We start from the raw sequence: 20,243 nt of genomic DNA on the forward strand, positions 1-20,243 counted from the left end.
CTCTCCTTTGGCATCCGGGCGCACGTCTCGCCTCCTCCCCACGACTTTCTGGGTTCCCTAAGGCTGCCGAAGCCGAGGACCTGGAGCCGGGTGGTGTCCCGGCGCTGCGCCCGGGGGCGCCAGGCCTCAACCCGACGGGCCTAGCCCCGGGAGAGGCCAGGCACGCGAGGGCAGCCACAGCTCCAAGGGGCGCCAAGAAAAGCAATGCTCACTCGCCACGCACAGGGATCGGGGGAGGTAAGGGTGCGTTTTCTTCCCATATTCCCGGTGAGAAAACGAGGTCGGGGGAAAAGGGGATGATACAACCGGAGCATGGCATATGGACTCAGTGAACAAAGGGACTGGAGCAAGAAGCAGCAGCCACACCAACGCAGACTCAAAAGGGCTCTCCGGCTTTACGCACGCGGCCCTCATATAGACAGCGCTCGGCGCCCCTTACGCCACTGGCTCAGCCTCAGAGACTTCGCGAATATGGCTTTGCGCACTGCGGCGGTGCTGCGCCGCAACCGAGCTCAGCCCTGTGGCTCCTCCCCGCTGCCCTGCGCGGATTGGTGGCAGACGGCAACCGGGCCGCTGATTGGGCGGCGAAGGAGCCATTCGGGGAGGCTCTGGTGGGTTCGGCTGCTCCAAGAGTGATAAGTTCGGCTTCAGACACGCCTCACCGCCAGCAGTGAGTCGGAGCTCTATGGAGGTGGCAGCGGGTACCGAGTGGCGGCTGCAGCAGTGACTCCTCTGAGCTGAGTTTCAGGCCGTCCCCGACTCCTTCCTCCCCCTTCCCTCCCCCTTTTTTTTGTTTTCCGTTCCCCTTTCCCCTCCCTTCCCTATCCCCGACGACCGGATCCTGAGGAGGCAGCTGCGGTGGCAGCTGCTGAGTTCTCGGTGAAGGTGAGTGGAGCCGCCGCCGCCGCCGCCGCCGAGTGGAGCGCTCTAAAATGGCCGCCGTCCCCGGCCGCTTCTTCTCGAGTGGTACAAAATGGCGGCTGCAGGCGGAGCCGGGTGGGGCGACCCTTTTTTAGCATTTTCCCTGCGCTTCAGACACCTGGAAAGTCTTGGCCTTTGTTCTCTCTTCCTGTTGCTGACGGAGTAGAAGGAAGACGTCAGTGTTGGCCAGACCGCCGTGCGGTCATGGCCGGATGGCCGACCGCTGCAGGGACGAGGCCGTGGCGGACCGAGGCACGGGTGTGCTCGGACGGCGAGGGAGCCTGGCTCGGACTGCTAGCGCCGTGGCGGGAGGCACGCGGGCCGGCAGGGAGGGCCCGGCCGTTGCCGCGGGACCAGGGAACCACAGGCGTCCCGGAGCCCGGCCTCCCGGCGGGGAGGTGTGTAGGGCCTGGAGTCGGCGGGGCTGCCCTTCGTCGGGGGGAAAGAGAGAGTGATGATTTCTGCCCCTTTTGTCAGCAGAGGAGGCCGTGGCGAGGCGGTTGTCAGTCCCGGGGGGATTTATGGGGCAGGAGGGGGCCCGCTTGGAGGCGGCGGGTGGGTAGGAGGCCGCCTTCCTGCCTGGAGAACAAAGAGCTGGGCGCCGGGCCGGCGGGGGCGGCCTCAGCTGCTCCTCCCCGCCGAGCGACCCGCGGCCTCGCGGGGAGGTTGTCGGAAGCACTTCCCTAACTTGCGCCTGGGTGGGAGGAATGCTTCGCTCTTTTGTTCCCAGGAAGGGAAAAACGGGGCGGAGGTTCCTGCTGCCATGTTGTGGCCCTGGTCTTCCGCCTGCGAGTGCTAGTCCCGAACACCCGGCCCCCTCTCGCGCGTCTTTCCACGAACTCTCCACGGGGAGGAGGCGAAAGGGTGGACAGGGGAAAACTGCTGAAGAGCTTTTGGAGAGACCTTATCCAGTCGCTGGCCTCCTCGTCAAGGCAGTAAAAATTCCTAGGGCCGACATTTTCCACGTGATGTTGCTCGTGTCTGTAGTTAGATTTTTCTGTTGATCTTAGTGCTCAGTTTTAAAGATAGTAGAATGTGGCTTTTTCAAAAGATTCGTTCTGAGCCGTTTGAAATGGCTGTTGTGTTCTACGAAGTCTCTTTGCATCCTTGAACACCGGGGAATTTCCAGGTAGCTAAACAAAATGTGTTTTGAGTACATTCTAGGTTAGTCTTAAAGATCTGCAATGCAGTGACAGTGCCAGGATCTGAAATACGTTATAATTGAATGAAGGCTTATAGATCTGTATGTTAGCAGTGTCTAATTTTGGTGCTCTTTCTCGTTCCAGGTATTTCATTTCTCCCGTCCCCTCCCCTCCCCACCCCATCTATTAATATTCTTTTGAAGATTCTTCGTTGTCAAGCCGCCAAAGTGGAGAGTGCGATTGCAGAAGGGGGTGCTTCTCGTTTCAGGTATGTGTAGATTTATTTGGGGGAATCGTTTTGAAAAGGCCAGCCCCAAAAACTAGTTAACCACAGCAAATAAGTCCGACTTAATGGGCTGCAATTTTCATTTGAAAAGTTCTTAAGTTTTCGTTGACAGCCTTCTAAGAACTGCCATCTGAAGAATAAATAAAATCAATTATTTGCCTTTCTTTTGGGTCCAAGTTCAGTCTTCATTTGTAGCATAATATACAAGCACTAAAATACAGGCCTGGCTCCAGTCTGGGCAAAATAGCGAGACCCCCATCTCTACAAGCAAAGCAAAACGTAAAATAGGTGCTTTATTCTTTTTGAGTGAGACACAGTTGGGATACAGTAAACAAAAATTTTTTTCTTTTACATAGTGCTTCTTCGGGCGGAGGAGGAAGTAGGGGTGCACCTCAGCACTATCCCAAGACTGCTGGCAACAGGTGTGGTAAACATGTAAAAAAAAAAAACTGAGCTTTATTTAACAGATTAAAAGTCTTTCCCATGTGACGGTATAATTAAGGCAATAGCCATCAAGAGTCCTAATCTTCAGGGGCGTGGTTTCTGTTGAGTATCCTAAATACAGAATATCAGCTCTTGATTATTCCTTAGCCAAATTATCTAAATGAGTTGAGACTCTCAAACTGTTACTTTTTTCCTTATTCTTTGGGTTATTTTTACTAATGTTTTTTCTGAAATCGGTAGCTATTATTCCTGCTAATTGCTGTTAGTAAAGTAGTACGCACTCAACGTGGTCAATAAAACATTAGAAAGTGTTAATTGGCAGCCAGTACAGTGGCTCACACCTGTAATCCCAACAACTTTGGGAGGCAAAGGTGGGAGGGTCGCTTGAACCCAGGAGTTTGAGATCAGCCTGGGCAATACAGCAAGACCCCATATCTTAAAAAAATGTTAATTTTCAAAATGTGGTTCCACAGCGTTGATACTGGGAATATTTACTAGACATGCAAATGCTTAGGCCCCACCCCAAACCAGTGAAAACAGAAACTGGGTGGGCCCAGCAATCTGTTTTAACAAGCCCTTCAGGTGTTTCTGATGTACACCACTGTTCCAGAACCACTGATCTCCAAAGTTGGCTTTCTTGGAGGGGAAGTCGAGAAAGCCTAAATTACTTTTTTCTGTGTAAGAGAATTTATGATGTTTAACATTTGGCGTGTGACAATAAGTGTTTTTGCTGATTTTTATTAATCAGCGAGTTCCTGGGGAAAACCCCAGGGCAAAACGCTCAGAAATGGATTCCTGCACGAAGCACTAGACGAGATGACAACTCCGCAGCAAACAACTCCGCAAATGAAAAAGAACGACATGATGCAATCTTCAGGAAAGTAAGAGGGTAAGTTTCAAGGTCCGTTTTACTAAAAGATGGGAAGTATGGATTAGCTGTGTTTGGTGTGTGTGCTGTACTACTAAGAAGGCAAGGTTCATGCCCAGAGTATGTATGTTTTAATGAATCCTCATGGTAGCAATTTTTAAAAATATCTTGAACTGGCCAGGCACTGTGGCTCAGGCCTGTAATCCCAGCACTTGGGGAGGCCGAGATGGGCAGATCACTTGAGGTCAGGAGTTCGAGACCAGCCTGGCCAACATGTTGAAACCCCATCTCTACTAAAAATACAAAAATTAGCCGGGCGTGGTGGCAGGCGCCTGTAGTCCCAGCTACTAGAGAGTAGAATCCCAGCTACTAGAGAGGCTGAGGCACTTGAATACCCCACAGGTGGAGGTTGCAGTGAGCCAAGATCATGCCACTGCACCCCAGCCTGGGTGACAGAGCAAGACTGCGTCTCAAAAAAAAATGTATCTCGCACGTCATATTTTGGGGCTTACGGTTGCTTTCAGCCATTGGATTGCAATCCATAATCCTGTCGTGCTAGCATTTCCCTTGACTAAGGGAAGTGCTATGTTATTTAAGCCAGTGAAGCAGGGAATGGAATATAATGGTGTTAGTTCATGGTCTAGCCTTGATAATGAGATCTTTGCACTCTAACCTTGAGAAAGTGAGAAAGGATTCTTGTCAAACAGCTGGGAACCCCCCAATCTAATTCAAATCATTGTAATTAAAATAACAGGTTTATTTCAGCGTCCCTTTGGTTTTAGATGAGTAAGAAAACATGTCTTGATTATTTAAAGGGAGCAAGTTAGAAGAAAAATCAGTATAATTTAAAAGCAGTTTTTCAATTCAAATTCTGTGTATTAGCTAACACTTAAAATGTAATTCCTTTTTCTCTAGCATACTAAATAAGCTTACTCCTGAAAAGTTTGACAAGCTATGCCTTGAGCTCCTCAATGTGGGTGTAGAGTCTAAACTCATCCTTAAAGGGGTCATACTGCTGGTAAGTTTTAAATATTGGCTTAACTCAAAAGGGAGAGGGAGCTGTTTAACAAACTCAAGTTGTGTTTTTTTACGCTTGGATTACTACTTAAAACCCTTAGGTGTGAGTTAGATAGGTATGTATTTTTGAATACTGATAGTGATTAAAAAGAACCACTGACTTTAGTAGCATTAGATTGAAGAGGTAAATGTTAAGTTCATGCTATGCTTGAAGAGGTAAATGGGGGTGCTTAGCAAGCTATTTTTCTTTTGTGGAAAACACCATATTTAGGTCTTGGAAATGCATCGTATGACAATTTATGTAGACTTGAAAGTTTTGATATCCATGGCATTTTCTGACTCCCAGGAGATGGATGTGACTAGATGAAATCTGTATAACTGGACATTTTTGGTACACTGTAATAGCTAACATTTAGGTGGTTGTATTTTTCCTAAAGGAAGGGTTCTTGGAGAAGTTTTCGTATTTAGTTTAAGCAATGACATTTTCTGTAGATTGTGGACAAAGCCCTAGAAGAGCCAAAGTATAGCTCACTGTATGCTCAGCTATGTCTGCGATTGGCAGAAGATGCACCAAACTTTGATGGCCCAGCAGCAGAGGGTCAACCAGGACAGAAGCAAAGCACCGTAAGTGGTAGTTTTTGCTTGTTTTAAAGTTGACTTGAAAAATTTCCTTAATAAAGCATGACAATGTCTTTTTCCAGACATTCAGACGCCTCCTAATTTCCAAATTACAAGATGAATTTGAAAACCGAACTAGAAATGTTGATGGTAAGACTTACAGTTGATAATAAGTACTACTGTATATTTCCAGCTTAATTCTGAATGTTGGCTTACTTCATTGGTATTTTTTTTCAGTCTATGATAAGCGTGAAAATCCCCTCCTCCCCGAGGAGGAGGAACAGAGAGCCATTGCTAAGATCAAGATGTTGGGAAACATCAAATTCATTGGAGAGCTTGGCAAGCTTGATCTTATTCACGAATCTATCCTTCATAAGTGCATCAAAACAGTAAGTGTGACGGGGAAGTTAGGCTTAGGCGAATGTAGTCAGTCATTTGGAGGAAATGAGTCAATTATTCATCTAAGAGGGAGGTTGACTAGTTAAATACAGATGGGCAACAAAATTTACTAAACAGAATAATTTGAAATACGTGGTGTGTTTGACAAAGTAGGGTTAGAACTGATCAACACAGACTGGTAGAAAGCCCTATACTAGATTCCGTAGGAACTATGAATGAGTCAGTGCAAACATAAAGGGAAAGTACTACGCCTAAACCAGAGTAACTAAGATTTTATCACCATGGCATCTTATTCTTGTAGCTTTTGGAAAAGAAGAAGAGAGTCCAACTCAAAGATATGGGAGAGGATTTGGAGTGCCTCTGTCAGATAATGAGGACAGTGGGACCTAGATTAGACCATGAACGAGCCAAGGTACGTGTGTAGCTGATGGAAGCTGTACAAGTAGTTTGTCTTTAAATCAAGCTATTTATTTTTGTGACATCATAAGGGATTGCCATATTTAGCCATTAACTGGGTTATAATCTTAGAAGTCTTAAAGCTGTAAGTTGAACACATTTGCTTTAGCTCTTCCAATGAATGTATTCTTCTCTTATCAGTCCTTAATGGATCAGTACTTTGCCCGAATGTGCTCCTTGATGTTAAGTAAGGAATTGCCAGCGAGGATTCGTTTCCTGCTGCAGGTAATATTGGTTTCTTTAAATTTGTTGTTAAGCTGAGTTTTTGGTTTAGGAATATTAAAACAAAATTATTTTTCAATTAAAGGATACCGTAGAGTTGCGAGAACACCATTGGGTTCCTCGCAAGGCTTTTCTTGACAATGGACCAAAGACGATCAATCAAATCCGTCAAGATGCAGTAAAAGTAAGATTGGGTTTTGTTTGTCACATAGACTTCGTGTTTGTAGAGTAGAATGGGATTCCTCTCCACCCACCCCAAACACTTGAGGGGTCTGTCTCATCTTAGTGGTGGAGCTTAATGTTTTTAGTGTCTTGTCTTCCACTTTTATTTTTTTATTTTTTGAGACGGAGTTTCGCACTGTCATCCAGGCTGGAGTGCAGTGGCGCATTCTCAATGCACTGCAACCTCCGCCTCCCAGGTTCAAGTGATTCTCCTGCTTCAGCCTCCCCCAGTATCTGGGACTATAGGCGTGCGCCACCACACCCCGCTAATTTTTTGTATTTTTAATAGAGACAGGGTTCCACCATGTTGGCCAGGCTTGTCTTGAACTCCTGACCTCATGCAAACCAAGGCTTGGGCCTCCCAAAGTGGGGGGATTACAGATGTGAGCCATCATGCCCAGCCTTGTCTGCCATTTTTGGAAGAAGTTATTTACAGAAATAACATAAATTATGGTTTAATATTCTAGGTTCCCCCTCAGTTGCAAGAATTGTAGTTTTAAGTAAAATAGTGTCCAGAGACAAAAAGTGCTTATTCACTTCATTTCTAAAGGATCTAGGGGTGTTTATTCCTGCTCCTATGGCTCAAGGGATGAGAAGTGACTTCTTTCTGGAGGGACCGTTCATGCCACCCAGGATGAAAATGGATAGGGACCCACTTGGAGGACTTGCTGATATGTTTGGACAAATGCCAGGTAATTTTGAAAAAACAATGGTTTCATTAAACTGAAAAATCAGTTAACTTTAGTTTTGAGAGTTGTCCGTATATGTATTTTAAGGTAGCGGAATTGGTACTGGTCCAGGAGTTATCCAGGATAGATTTTCACCCACCATGGGACGTCATCGTTCAAATCAACTCTTCAATGGCCATGGGGGACACATCATGCCTCCCACACAGTCGCAGTTTGGAGAGATGGGAGGCAAGTTTATGAAAAGCCAGGTAAGTAATATTTGAATGTTTAGGCAACAAATGTTAAATTCTACAGTATATGTGATTTCATTTGCATTAAAACATGAAACTAGGAGTGTGCATGTTTTCTAAACCATATCTGCAATATTTATTTCAAACAAATGTTTATCCTTAAGATGAGTAAAGTATTAGTAAAATCATATCACTTTATTTGACAGTTAGGTTAGATTTTTATTCTTCCCTGTTTCATCTTTTACTTTCTCTGCGCAAATTCAGTTAAACTTTCTTTTTGGCTTGGCTCATCCCTTTGGTACTTGATTACCATAATTTGTGGACCCCTTTTTATCTAGACTTTCTTTCTCCTTTTCTGAAATAGGGGCTAAGCCAGCTCTACCATAACCAGAGTCAGGGACTCTTATCCCAGCTGCAAGGACAGTCGAAGGATATGCCACCTCGGTTTTCTAAGAAAGGACAGCTTAATGCAGATGAGGTACATTTGCCTATGTTACTTATATACCATAGTTTGTTAATTCAGAAATTTATTGCCCGATGATTATAAAAAGACGCGTTAAGAGGACTTACGCTGGAGTTCTTGACGTTTTTCTCTCTTTTCTATACTTTTTCTTTCTTTGAATGTCCAGCGTCCTGTGAGCGAAGATTATGAGATATGAGGGCAAGTCTCCTAAAGTCTATTAGTTAGAGCAAGAAAACTGGTTGTCAAAATATTGTGGTTTCTTTCTTCCTAAGGAGGGTGATTTAAGGATAAAACAAGGCATTTTCTAAACTGTAGTTAAATTTGCAGTTTTTTATTTGAATATTTTAGTCATGTTAATTCTAAGAGAATTCTCATAAATGTAAGATTTATAATAGTATCTTACTACTGTATGCATCAGATCTTTAAATTTTTTGCCAAAAATTAAACCTGTTAATGTGGAGTACCTTCTTTAGTTTTTTAAAAAGCTTAGTGTTTCCCTAGATTCTGTCATGTTTGTATAGGATTTTAGGATTTTAGAATGTCGTATTTAATATGTTCGTCAACTGCACGTTGTTAATTTAGATATATTTTGATTTGTTTTCAATTCCAGATTAGCCTGAGGCCTGCTCAGTCGTTCCTAATGAATAAAAATCAAGTGCCAAAGCTTCAGCCCCAGATAACTATGATTCCTCCTAGTGCACAACCACCACGCACTCAAACACCACCTCTGGGACAGGTACAGACCATAGTAGGACAGCATTTTCTAAAGATGTCTGAAGACTTTTTTCTAAATTTAGTGTGTTCTTCCCCCTAACCTCATAGTCCTCTTCTTAAAAAATGTCTGTCATTGCTTGTTTTTTAGACACCTCAGCTTGGTCTCAAAACTAATCCACCACTTATCCAGGAAAAGCCTGCCAAGACCAGCAAAAAGCCACCACCATCAAAGGAAGAACTTCTTAAACTAACTGTAAGTTTCAAATATCCCATTTTAGTGTAATTAGCCTATATATGAGATAGAGAAAACATTAAAGATACTTCTGTTCTTCACAGGAAACTGTTGTGACTGAATATCTAAATAGCGGAAATGCAAATGAGGCTGTCAATGGTGTAAGAGAAATGAGGGCTCCTAAACACTTTCTTCCTGAGATGTTAAGCAAAGTAATCATCCTGTCACTAGATAGAAGTGATGAAGATAAAGAAAAAGCAAGTTCTTTGATCAGTTTACTCAAACAGGAAGGGATAGCCACAAGTGACAACTTCATGCAGGTAGGACACTTTACTGATTGTGTGGTAAGAACTCTTGCCACTCAAATTCGAAAACTGATAAACTGTTGTATATTTCTTTTAAGGCTTTCCTGAATGTATTGGACCAGTGTCCCAAACTGGAGGTTGACATCCCTTTGGTGAAATCCTATTTAGCACAGTTCGCAGCTCGTGCCATCATTTCAGAGCTGGTGAGCATTTCAGAACTAGCTCAACCACTAGAAAGTGGCACCCATTTTCCTCTCTTCCTACTTTGTCTTCAGCAGTTAGCTAAATTACAAGATCGAGAATGGTTAACAGAACTTTTTCAACAAAGCAAGGTCAATATGCAGAAAATGCTCCCAGGTAAGAGAATGCTGACTTGTTTGTTTTGTTTTTTTAATAATATTTAGAGATTTCAGGTACCTTGAGTGGATTTATGTAGGTCAGACAGTCTGATTGTCCTGCTCAGATAATGATAAACATTGCCACAGATCTCACCTATAAAAAGATTTATAATTTTTAACTACTTTCATTTGATCTGTTTGTTGAGTTTTTTTCATTTGCTGGGTTGGTTCTCTGTTCTGCTACATGGATCTTATATACTTGGGGACATCATTTGTGAAGCTCTGCTCTCTGGACAGGACAACTTGGTAAAATGAACTATTAGATGATGCAGGTGGCTTTGTCTCTTCAGAAATTGATCAGAATAAAGACCGCATGTTGGAGATTTTGGAAGGAAAGGGACTGAGTTTCTTATTCCCACTCCTCAAATTGGAGAAGGAACTGTTGAAGCAAATAAAGTTGGATCCATCCCCTCAAACCATATATAAATGGATTAAAGATAACATCTCTCCCAAACTTCATGTAGATAAAGGATTTGTGAACATCTTAATGACTAGGTAAGACCAATGGTTTTCTACATATAGTAATGTTTCGTGTACTAGAAAAGAAGCAGGAGACTAAGAGTTGTCTCTTGAGCAAGAAAACTCACTATTGGGTTCTAACAAGACCTTTTTCTGTCCAGCTTCTTACAGTACATTTCTAGTGAAGTAAACCCCCCCAGCGATGAAACAGATTCATCCTCTGCTCCTTCCAAAGAACAGTTAGAGCAGGAAAAACAACTACTACTTTCTTTCAAGCCAGTAATGCAGAAATTTCTTCATGATCACGTTGATCTACAAGTCAGTGCCCTGTATGCTCTTCAGGTGCACTGCTATAACAGCAACTTCCCAAAAGGTGAGAGGACTTGTATCAGAACAGTGTGAGGCAGTTCTTAAAACAGAACACTAAATAATGGGCTTATTACTTTTTTATTTTTTTTAAAGGCATGTTACTTCGCTTTTTTGTGCACTTCTATGACATGGAAATTATTGAAGAAGAAGCTTTCTTGGCTTGGAAAGAAGATATAACCCAAGAGTTTCCGGGAAAAGGCAAGGCTTTGTTCCAGGTAAGTCTTTTGTTAAAAAAATTTGGTCTGCTTATTTCGATTTGCTTGGTATGAAGTTAAGAGCCTTTTTCAACCGAAATACAGGCAAGGTAGTCCTAGTTAGTAGTTTGTCTTCACCTGTACATTTCATTCTGCACTATTTAAAGCTATGATTAAGTAAAGTACACAATTCTAGTGGTATATAAGATGTTAGAGGTAGCTAACAAACTTTTCAAGGAGTATAGCTATAGCTACCTATATACATGGGAGTGACTGTACAAGTTCCGATTTAAGCTTTTTTAAAAACATCAGTAAAGAGGAAATTGTAGCTGGACACGTGGCTTATGGCTGTAAACCTAGCACTTTAAGAGGCCCAGGTGGGAGGATCACTTGAGCTCAGGAGTTCAAGACCAGCCTGGGCAGCATAGTGAAACTCTGTCTCTAAAAAATACAAAAAATTAGCCAGACGTGGTGACATGTTCTGTGGTCCTGGGCCCAGCTACTCGGGAGGATGTCAATGAGCCCAGGAGGCAGAGGTTGCAGTGAGCTGAGATCACACCACTGCACTCTAGTCTGGGCAACAGAGTGAGAATGTGTCTCAAAAAGAAAAAAACAGTTTAAATACTATATATTTTTTTTAAAAGAGATGTTTCTGATTTCTCACAATTTGATTTTCTGTCTCATTGAATGAAGTTGTAGCCCTAGGGGAAGAACATCAGGGCATTCTCAAATCACAGTGAATGCATTAATCACCTGAAGAGCAGTTTAAAAAGTAGGTTCCAGGCCTATTCCTAGAGATTCTAGTTTAGTAGGTCTGCGATACAAAATCCAGGTGATTCTTTCTCATGCTACTGGTTTTCCAGGGGTCCCAGGCTTTGAGAAACATTGGTCCTGCAGCATCATGCTACCTTTTTACTGCTGATGATAAACAAGATTCATGAGGATCATCCTTGCAGGATTAAATCTTTAGCTCTGTGTTGTCCCAAATCTAGATAATATACCAGTTTGTATAATTTAATATACAAATTGTTGGTAGGGATATCCTTGTTTCATATTCTAAAACTGTGTAGTACCACCTAAAACTTTTTGGATGGATTTCTGTTTATATCGTGAACTATTTTAACTTACAAATCTTAATTTATAGGTGAATCAGTGGCTAACCTGGCTAGAAACTGCTGAAGAAGAAGAATCAGAGGAAGAAGCTGACTAAAGAACCAGCCAAAGCCTTAAATTGTGCAAAACATACTGTTGCTATGATGTAACTGCATTTGACCTAACCACTGCGAAAATTCATTCCGCTGTAATGTTTTCACAATATTTAAAGCAGAAGCACGTCAGTTAGGATTTCCTTCTGCATAAGGTTTTTTTGTAGTGTAATGTCTTAATCATAGTCTACCATCAAATATTTTAGGAGTATCTTTAATGTTTAGATAGTATATTAGCAGCATGCAATAATTACATCATAAGTTCTCAAGCAGAGGCAGTCTATTGCAAGGACCTTCTTTGCTGCCAGTTATCATAGGCTGTTTTAAGTTAGAAAACTGAATAGCAACACTGAATACTGTAGAAATGCACTTTGCTCAGTAATACTTGAGTTGTTGCAATATTTGATTATCCATTTGGTTGTTACAGAAAAATTCTTAACTGTAATTGATGGTTGTTGCCGTAATAGTATATTGCCTGTATTTCTACCTCTAGTAATGGGCTTTATGTGCTAGATTTTAATATCCTTGAGCCTGGGCAAGTGCACAAGTCTTTTTAAAAGAAACATGGTTTACTTGCACAAAACTGATCAGTTTTGAGAGATCGTTAATGCCCTTGAAGTGGTTTTTGTGGGTGTGAAACAAATGGTGAGAATTTGAATTGGTCCCTCCTATTATAGTATTGAAATTAAGTCTACTTAATTTATCAAGTCATGTTCATGCCCTGATTTTATATACTTGTATCTATCAATAAACATTGTGATACTTGATGTAGTGATGTGTGGCTATAAATGGCATCCACGGTCTGGGAGAATTGTCAGCTTTGTTTTTGAGGTATAGGAGACCCACCTTAGTTTGACTTAAGGACTTTTCAATTTTTTTATTGTTACACTTTGAAGGGTACATGTGCACAACGTGCAGGTTTGTTACATATGTATACATATGCCATGTTGGTGTGCTGCACCCATTAACTCATCATTTAGCATTAGGTGTATTTCCTAATGCTATCCCTCCCCCCTCCCCCCACCCCACAACAGTCCCTGGTGTGTGATGTTCTCCTTCTTGTGTCCATGTGTTCTCATTGTTCAATTCCCACCTATGAGTGAGAACATGCAGTGTTTGGTTTTTTGTCCTTGGGATAGTTTGCTGAGAATGATGGTTAGGACTTTCCAATATTTTTTTTTTCTGCTGTACAAGCCTGGGTTCCAGAAGAAATTTTTTAGATTCTTTAAGATGAGACATAAGATTTTTAAGGTGTTTATTTCCTTTGAGTTGCGGAAACTAACCAATATAAGCGATTTTAATGATAAAAGATCACAAGTCTCATGAATTTGGAGGAACATTGCTACACATAGCAACTAAAATCTGGTGACATTTATCTTTTGTCAGACTGAAATATATGGTGATCTCTGGATAAGCTTAGCTGTCCTGCAAGCATCATTCCCTGTAGCTGCCCCTGAGTGTCCAGGAAGATCCCTGCTTCCTCTGGAAAAATTCCAGTGTCCCAGTAAAATTGACTTGATTCAACTAAACCTCTGCATGTTTTCCAAAAGCACATATAAAGGATTTGCCTCCAGCCCTGGAACATTGTGACAATCCTAGGATTACTTCTAACACTGGCATTGGATGAGGGCTCTTGAAGTGTGCTACTGGAGTCCTGGTTGATGTCAACACCTAAGAACCTGTTGTTGGTGATTGGGGAGACCCTCAAGGCAGACTGTCATACTGCCGAACCCATTAGAACCTTGAAGTCAGAAGAGGCTGCCTGCACATGCTCCAATGGGTGGTAGGCAGAACCAATCAATGTTTTTGTGTCTTATTTGGGCCAGGGAAGCTAAACGTTGCATTGTGGCACTCACCTTTAACAAGTCATAAGCTTTTGATGAGTACTTTGAGTACAGCAAAATTAAGGTAGGCAGAGATTTGTATGAACCTACTTTATATTTTAAAGGAGCTGTAAATTGTTTCTCTGCCCAACTCTCCCCACCAAGGGGAAGAAACTAATTTTTAACCTAGCAAAAGGAGCAAGTGGTTAGGTGGATCAGCTATACGATTCTTAGTGCCAGAATTTCCCCAATTCAGCCAGGGTATCAGGCTAAAGGAAGTTTTAGAACTAAACCTGGGCCGGGTGCAGTGGCTCACGCCTGTAATCCCAGCACTTTGGGAGGCCTAAGGCGGGTGGGTCATCTGAGGTCAGAGTTCGAGATCAGGCTGACCAACATGGAGAAACCCTCCTTTATTCTAGAAAAATACAAAGCCGAGTGTGGTGGTGCATGTCTGCAATCCCAGTGACTCGGGAGGCTGAGGCAGGAGAATCGTTTGAACCTGGGAGGTGGAGGTTGCGGTGAGCCGAGATGGCACCATTGCACTCCAGCCTAGGCAGCAAGAGCGAAACTCCGTCCCAATAAAAAAAGAACTAAACTCGGTACGCAGTGGTTTGTCATTGCTTACAGAATCATGCTTTAATCTTCCCACCCCAAATGTGTCAAGAGCTACTCAAAATATTCAACCTGTAGAGAATGTATAATACTGCTGCTACCTTGTTCTAAAGACACCTAACAGTGTACTTTATAATCTACCATATTGTGGAACGGCAGTATCTGGGTATAATTGGGATGTACCTTGCATGATGGCCAATTTCTTTAGTATCAGCATGTAGTGACTAATCATTCACTTCATGGTGACTTCAAAATATGATTGCGCGTCTTTACTGCCCCCAATTTTTTTTCCTTTACTGCAAAATTGAAAGAGTTGTCCAATTTTCCCCATTCTCAAGCCTCAGTAGGGCTTCACTCCCCAGGTTCCCCACACCAAAACTTTCTCAGGGTCACCAGTAACTCCAATGCTATATCCAGTAGGTTTTGATCCTGTAGGCAGCATTTGACAAGTTACTCATTCCTTGAAAGTGTTAACTTGTTCCCAGGACATCTTTTTCTTCTCAGTTTCCAATGGGAGATGCCTGATCTCAACACTTTTTCAGTTGTTGTCATACTCTGCATCCATGCTAGCATCAAATCATGTTGATTGCGTTCCAAACATTTTAGAAATTGAAGAACTCGCTTCTTCAACCACCACCCTCATTTCTCACCTAGGTACCACAGTAGCCTTAACTGGCCTCCCTGCTTAGCCCTCACCTCCATTTTGTCTTCTCAACACAGCACCACTTGGCTCAAAACCCGCCAAATGGCTTCCCACCTAGTGGGATTTTTACGTCAAAATACTTAATTTGGTCTACATCACCCTGCATCTGATTTCCTTACCCCTCTCCCCATCCTTGCCCCACGACCTGTTTCTCTGATCTGATTTCGTACTGCTGGCACTTAATCCTTCTGCTCCCACCACACTGGATTTGCTGCTCCTGGGACATGCCAAGCATCTTCTTACCTTGGAGGTTTTATGTTCCTCATTTTTTCTGGATGACTGGCTTTCTCCCCTTCCTCAGGTCTTGGCTCAAATGTCACTTTTATTAGTAAAGTCCTCATTGTCAATTCTGATAACCTCCTGCAGATCTTAAGGGGCAGGAAAGAAATTCATATATATATTTAAAAACTAAACACATCCTCATCCCTCTTTCCTTTTTGTATCTCCATGTCTCATTACATGACATACTGCATATTTATATCTGATTACTGCTAGAATGTGAAGAGCATGAAGTATTTGACAGTTTTTTTCACTGCTGTATTCCCAGCATCTAGAACAGTGCCCAGTGCCCGGTAAACACTCAAATATTTGTTCAAATCATGAATTAATAAAATTACCCTACATGGCAGGATGTGGACATAGAGGAAGGAAGTAGTGGAAAGACCTCAGACTCGAGTTGTAGATGGATCTAGGATTAATCTCTAACACTTACAAGCAGGGTGATCTTAGGTAAGATATTTTTTGTCTGAGTCGATTATTTTAGAAATTATTTTAGAAAATTTAGCTTGGGCAAGGTGGGGAAACCCTGTGTCTACAGAAAAATAGAAAAATTTGCTGAGTGTGGTGGTGCACACCTGTAGTCCCAGCTACTCAGGAGGCTGAGGTGGGAGGATCACCTGAGCCAAGGAGGTCGAGGCTGCAGTGAGCCATGATCACGTCACTGCACTCCAGCCTGGGCAACAGAGTGAGACCCTGTCTCGAATGAATGAATGAAAATGTCGCTAACGTGCAGCTGTAGTTCCAGCTACTCTGAAGGCTGAGGTGGGAGGATTGCTTGAGCCCAAGAGTTTGACGCTGCAGTGAACTATGATCGTGCCACTGCACTCCAGCCTGGGAGAGCAAGACCTTGTCTCAAAAATTAAAAAAAAAAAAAAAGAAAACAGGGTTCATACTTAAGGATTGTCATGAGAGCTAAACAAGCTAATATGTGAAAGTCACTAGGGAGAGCATCCCACATAGCAGCCCAATAGATATGAATGTCACCCTCCTAAGATTCCTCCCCAGGAGAACCGCTTCCATCTTCTGAACTAACAAGATCATTGGCTAGATCTAATTAAAGGGTATAGCTCAGTCTTATTTAATCAATCAAAAGCACTCGCCAGTTGACTTTCTCTTCCCCACTTTGTTTTTCTCCCAGCTTCTCCTCAGTCTCCTTTAAAAGCCCTCTTTTGTCACCTGGCCCCTGAATGTTGCTGTTTTACCTCCCTCCTCCAACACTGTCACTCACTCCTGTGGATCCGATTACCAGCTATCTGCTGATGACATCTGTATCTTGAGTCCAAACCCCTTTCCAGAATGTCAAACTCGCACATCCAACCAGCCCCTGGACATTTTTTCTGAATGTGCCACAAGCGCTTCAAACTCAATATTCATCCCTGAGCTCTTTCCCGCAAACCAACACTCCCTCCCTTTCTAACTCTGGAACCATAGCCTCATGCAAACCAAAAACGAGTCACTTTCTCACTAGACAAATTTCCAAGCAAAGTCCTACAAGAATATGCAAGAGCCCTGGACGAGGAGACACCTGAGCACAGGGCAGAGAGTAGCGGACACAGGACATTCAAGTCCCACAGCCTGCCCCGCCCCGCAACCCTGCCCTCGCCGGTCCTGACCCAGGGGGAGCGCAGGGGGCTGAGCTGGATCCAGATCCCCGACCGATCAGCAACGCTGTCCCACAGCGCCCTCTGCCGGGCTGCTGAGAGACCACCCCGGCAGGTGGGTGGGGTTGCAAGGCTCTGGCCCTTGTCCTGTACGGTCCACGCGGAGGCAAGATCGAGACCCACTGGTCACGCTCATGGAGAGGGGAAAGTGAGAATGTTGCCCTGGGCTTGGTCTCCTGTCAACGGTGCATGACACGACGATGTGACTGGTAAATGAGCAGTGACTCCTCAAGCGCTGCTCAGGTCAGCTGCACAGCATGCAGAGCCACAGAGCAGAGCGCAGGCCCCAGCTTCCCGGGTCATCAGTCTTGGAGCCTAGGCCAATCGCTGCACCTCCCCAGGCTCTATATGACTTACCTGTGAAATTCTCCTTGGTCTGTCCAGCTATCCGGTGCGTTTCGAGGGGCCGCATCGCTAGGTATGGAACATCAGTGATGGACATCTGTGGAACTGTTCTACAAGTCCATGCGTCTCGCAAACATGTACTGAGTACATATTTGCCAGGGGCTACTCCAGGGCCAGAGATGTAACAGTAATGAGACAGTCTTGTTCTGGAACAAACGTTCTGGGTGATAGCAGAGAGACAGTAAATCAACAAACGTACAGTGCCAGGCAGTAAAAAGTGTTGTATGTAGAGATGCGAGTAAGGGCTAGGGAGTGGAATGAGTGCTGCTTGAAAGAGGGGGTTCTGGGATGGCCTCAGGAGGAGGTGGCCTTTGAGCAAAGATCTAAGAGATGCCAGGGAGTGAACTCCACAGCCATTTGGAGGAAGAGCATTCCTGGCAGAGGGGAGGCCAAGGTGGAGGCCCTGAGATTGGGAACGCACCTGGCCTGTCTGAGTAACAATCTGGCCAAGCAGAGGGCAAGGGGGTTTGAGGCTGGGGAGAAGGGCGCCGGCCAGTGCAGAGAACTAGTCAGACCCAGTAAGGACTTTGGCTTTTATGCTGAGTGAGATGGGCTGCCTTTGGAGAATTGCTTTTTATCATTTGTTAATATCAATCCCTCATTAAGACCAGTGCAGTGCCTGCACTGCATCCTGAGCTCTGCTAGGACATATTATGATTACTGTAGCTAATCTTTACCGAGGAGTTAGCATATGCCAGGCTGGACCAAGTGCATCAAGGTAGTCATCCCTTGTAATCGTCCCAACATCCTTGAGGCATAGTGCTTCACTATCCCCCTTTACCATCCCCAAACTGAGGCTCAGAGAAGCAAAGCACCTGCCCAAGATCTTTCATGTATTTGGCAAGTAGTTATGAACGCCTTTTCTGCATTGTATTAGGCTGTTTTCACACTGCTATAAAGAAACACCTGAGACTTGGTAATTTATTTAAAAAAAGGGGGGGGTTTAATTGACTTACAGTTCCACATGTTTGGGGAGAATTCAGGAAACTTGCAATCATGGGAGAAAGTGAAGGGGAAGTAGGCGCCTTCCTCACAAGGCAACGAGAGAGAGAGTGTGAAGGAGGAACTGTCAAGCACTTATAAAACCATCAGATCTCCGTGTGAGAACTCCCTCACTATCATGAGAACAGCATGGGGGAAACCGCCCCCAAGATCGAATCACCTCCCACCAGGTCCCTCCTTCGACACGTGGGGATTATGGGGATTACAATTTGAGATGAAATGAGATTTGGGTGAGGACACAGAGCCACAACATATCATGCATGCTCTTTTGAAGTACTGGCCCACACATCTATTAAGTCATGCAGTGGTGATTCAAACCCTACACTGTGACTCAGGAGCCAGTGCTCATACCAGATACACCAAAATGCATGTTGGGGTAGGGGACAGAAACTGAAGAGAGAAAGTAAAGGGCCCGTTGCAGAGGCAATGAGCTCCTCATGCTTGGAAGTGTAACCAGGGTGGAATGAGTGCAGGGAGGGGCAGGCGCTTCTGAGGGTTGGGGCGCAGGACCTGAAGTGAGGAAGAATCAGTCCCCTAATCCTCCTGTCATGGGTTGAATTATGTCCCCAGCCCCCAAAGATACATGCTGATGTCCTAACTCCAGGTACCAGTGAATGTGACCTTCCTATTTGGAAATAGGGTCTTTGCAGATGTAATCAAGTCATTAGAGGAGGCCCCAATCTGATATAATGGTGTCCTTATAATAAGAAAAGTGGCACACAGACATGCAGGGTGAGTGCCATTTGATGACAGGGGCAGAGATTGGAGTGATGCCTCTACAAGCCAAGGACTGCCAAGGTTTGCCAGCAATGCTAGCAGCTGGGAGAGAGACATGGACAGATTCTCTCTAGAGCCTTCCGATGCCCTGCTGACACCTTGATTTTGGACTTCTAGTCTCCAGAACAATGAGAGAATATGTTTTTGTTGTTCAAGCCACCTGTTTGTGCCACTTCATTACGGTAGTCCTAGAAACTAATACATTGCCCCCAACCCCAGCACCATCACTTCCATCCAGGGCCACCATGCCCTCTAGCTCTGTCCCTTCCTCTCTCCTCCCCAGAACCCACCAGCTGCTTCACAACTCAGCTGGGTACAGAAAGGTGAGGGAAGGGCTTGGATGAACCAGTAAATAAAATGAGTGAATGAATGAGCAGTGGAGCTCTATTTTGTTCTGAGAAAAATTCTTTGAAGAAAATTAGTAATCCACTTTAGTATTAAAAAATTAGAAAATAAGCCAAAAGAAAAGATATAAAGCTAAGCCTATTAAAATTTTTCATAATTTGGGGTGAGGTGACTTTTCTTTTTCTTTTCTTTCTTTCTTTCTTTTTTTTTAGAGTCCCCCTCTTTCTTCTAGGCTGGAGTATAATGGCACGATCTCGGCTCACCGCAACCTCCACCTCCCGGGTTCAAGCAATTCTCCCTGCCTCAGCCTCCCGAGTAGCTGGAATTACAGGTGCCCGCCACAACGCCCGGCTAATTTTTGTATTTTTTAGTAGAGACAGGGTTTTGCCATGTTGGTCAGGCTGGTCTTGAACTCCTAACCTCAGGTGATCTGCCCGCCTTGGCCTCCCAAAGTGCTGGGATTATAGGAGTGAGTCACCATGCCCGGCCTAGGGTGAGGTGACTTTTCTAAGTATGTTACTCGGGGAAGTTCCAGATTCTGTGGGGCCTGAAGTTTACATAATTTGGCAGGGGTGGTGGGGGTCTCTTTAGGAAAAAGGAAACAAAATCACAAATGAAAAATTAGGTGCAGCCTTGGAAGAGGCCCAGGCAAGTGAGGGACCCTGATCCTAAGCTTTAACTTCATGGAACATCTATCTCTTTGTGAAAAAAATATACATATCCAGAAACTATGAAGGGAAATGTTGACAGATTTGCCTATTAATCTGTTTGTCCCAAAATGTT

At 43.9% G+C, this 20,243-nt stretch overlaps 1 protein-coding gene and 1 non-coding gene across 2 annotated transcripts; both read left to right on the forward strand.

The window, feature by feature from the left end:
- Window positions 1-1,110: 1,110 nt before the first annotated feature.
- On the forward strand, window positions 1,111-12,620 carry EIF4G2 (eukaryotic translation initiation factor 4 gamma 2). Its single transcript, XM_032166612.2, has 23 exons — window positions 1,111-1,241; window positions 1,300-1,319; window positions 2,208-2,331; window positions 2,706-2,771; window positions 3,542-3,682; window positions 4,577-4,679; window positions 5,171-5,302; window positions 5,380-5,446; window positions 5,534-5,685; window positions 5,997-6,107; window positions 6,293-6,376; window positions 6,459-6,557; window positions 7,146-7,287; window positions 7,372-7,532; window positions 7,879-7,992; window positions 8,588-8,713; window positions 8,840-8,944; window positions 9,028-9,243; window positions 9,327-9,585; window positions 9,917-10,121; window positions 10,247-10,458; window positions 10,548-10,669; window positions 11,793-12,620. Exons 1-23 carry the CDS (start codon window positions 1,126-1,128, stop codon window positions 11,856-11,858), a joined length of 2,943 nt encoding a protein of 980 aa, XP_032022503.1. The 5' UTR covers window positions 1,111-1,125; the 3' UTR covers window positions 11,859-12,620.
- Window positions 8,045-8,179, forward strand: LOC116477593 (small nucleolar RNA SNORD97). Its single transcript, XR_004250553.1, has one exon. It is a non-coding gene; the product is annotated as a small nucleolar RNA SNORD97 (small nucleolar RNA).
- Window positions 12,621-20,243: the final 7,623 nt, after the last annotated feature.

The sequence above is a fragment of the Hylobates moloch genome, unplaced genomic scaffold (genome assembly GCF_009828535.3).
Source record: "Hylobates moloch isolate HMO894 unplaced genomic scaffold, HMol_V3 SCAFFOLD_11, whole genome shotgun sequence".
In the NCBI taxonomy this organism is placed as follows: domain Eukaryota; kingdom Metazoa; phylum Chordata; class Mammalia; order Primates; family Hylobatidae; genus Hylobates; species Hylobates moloch.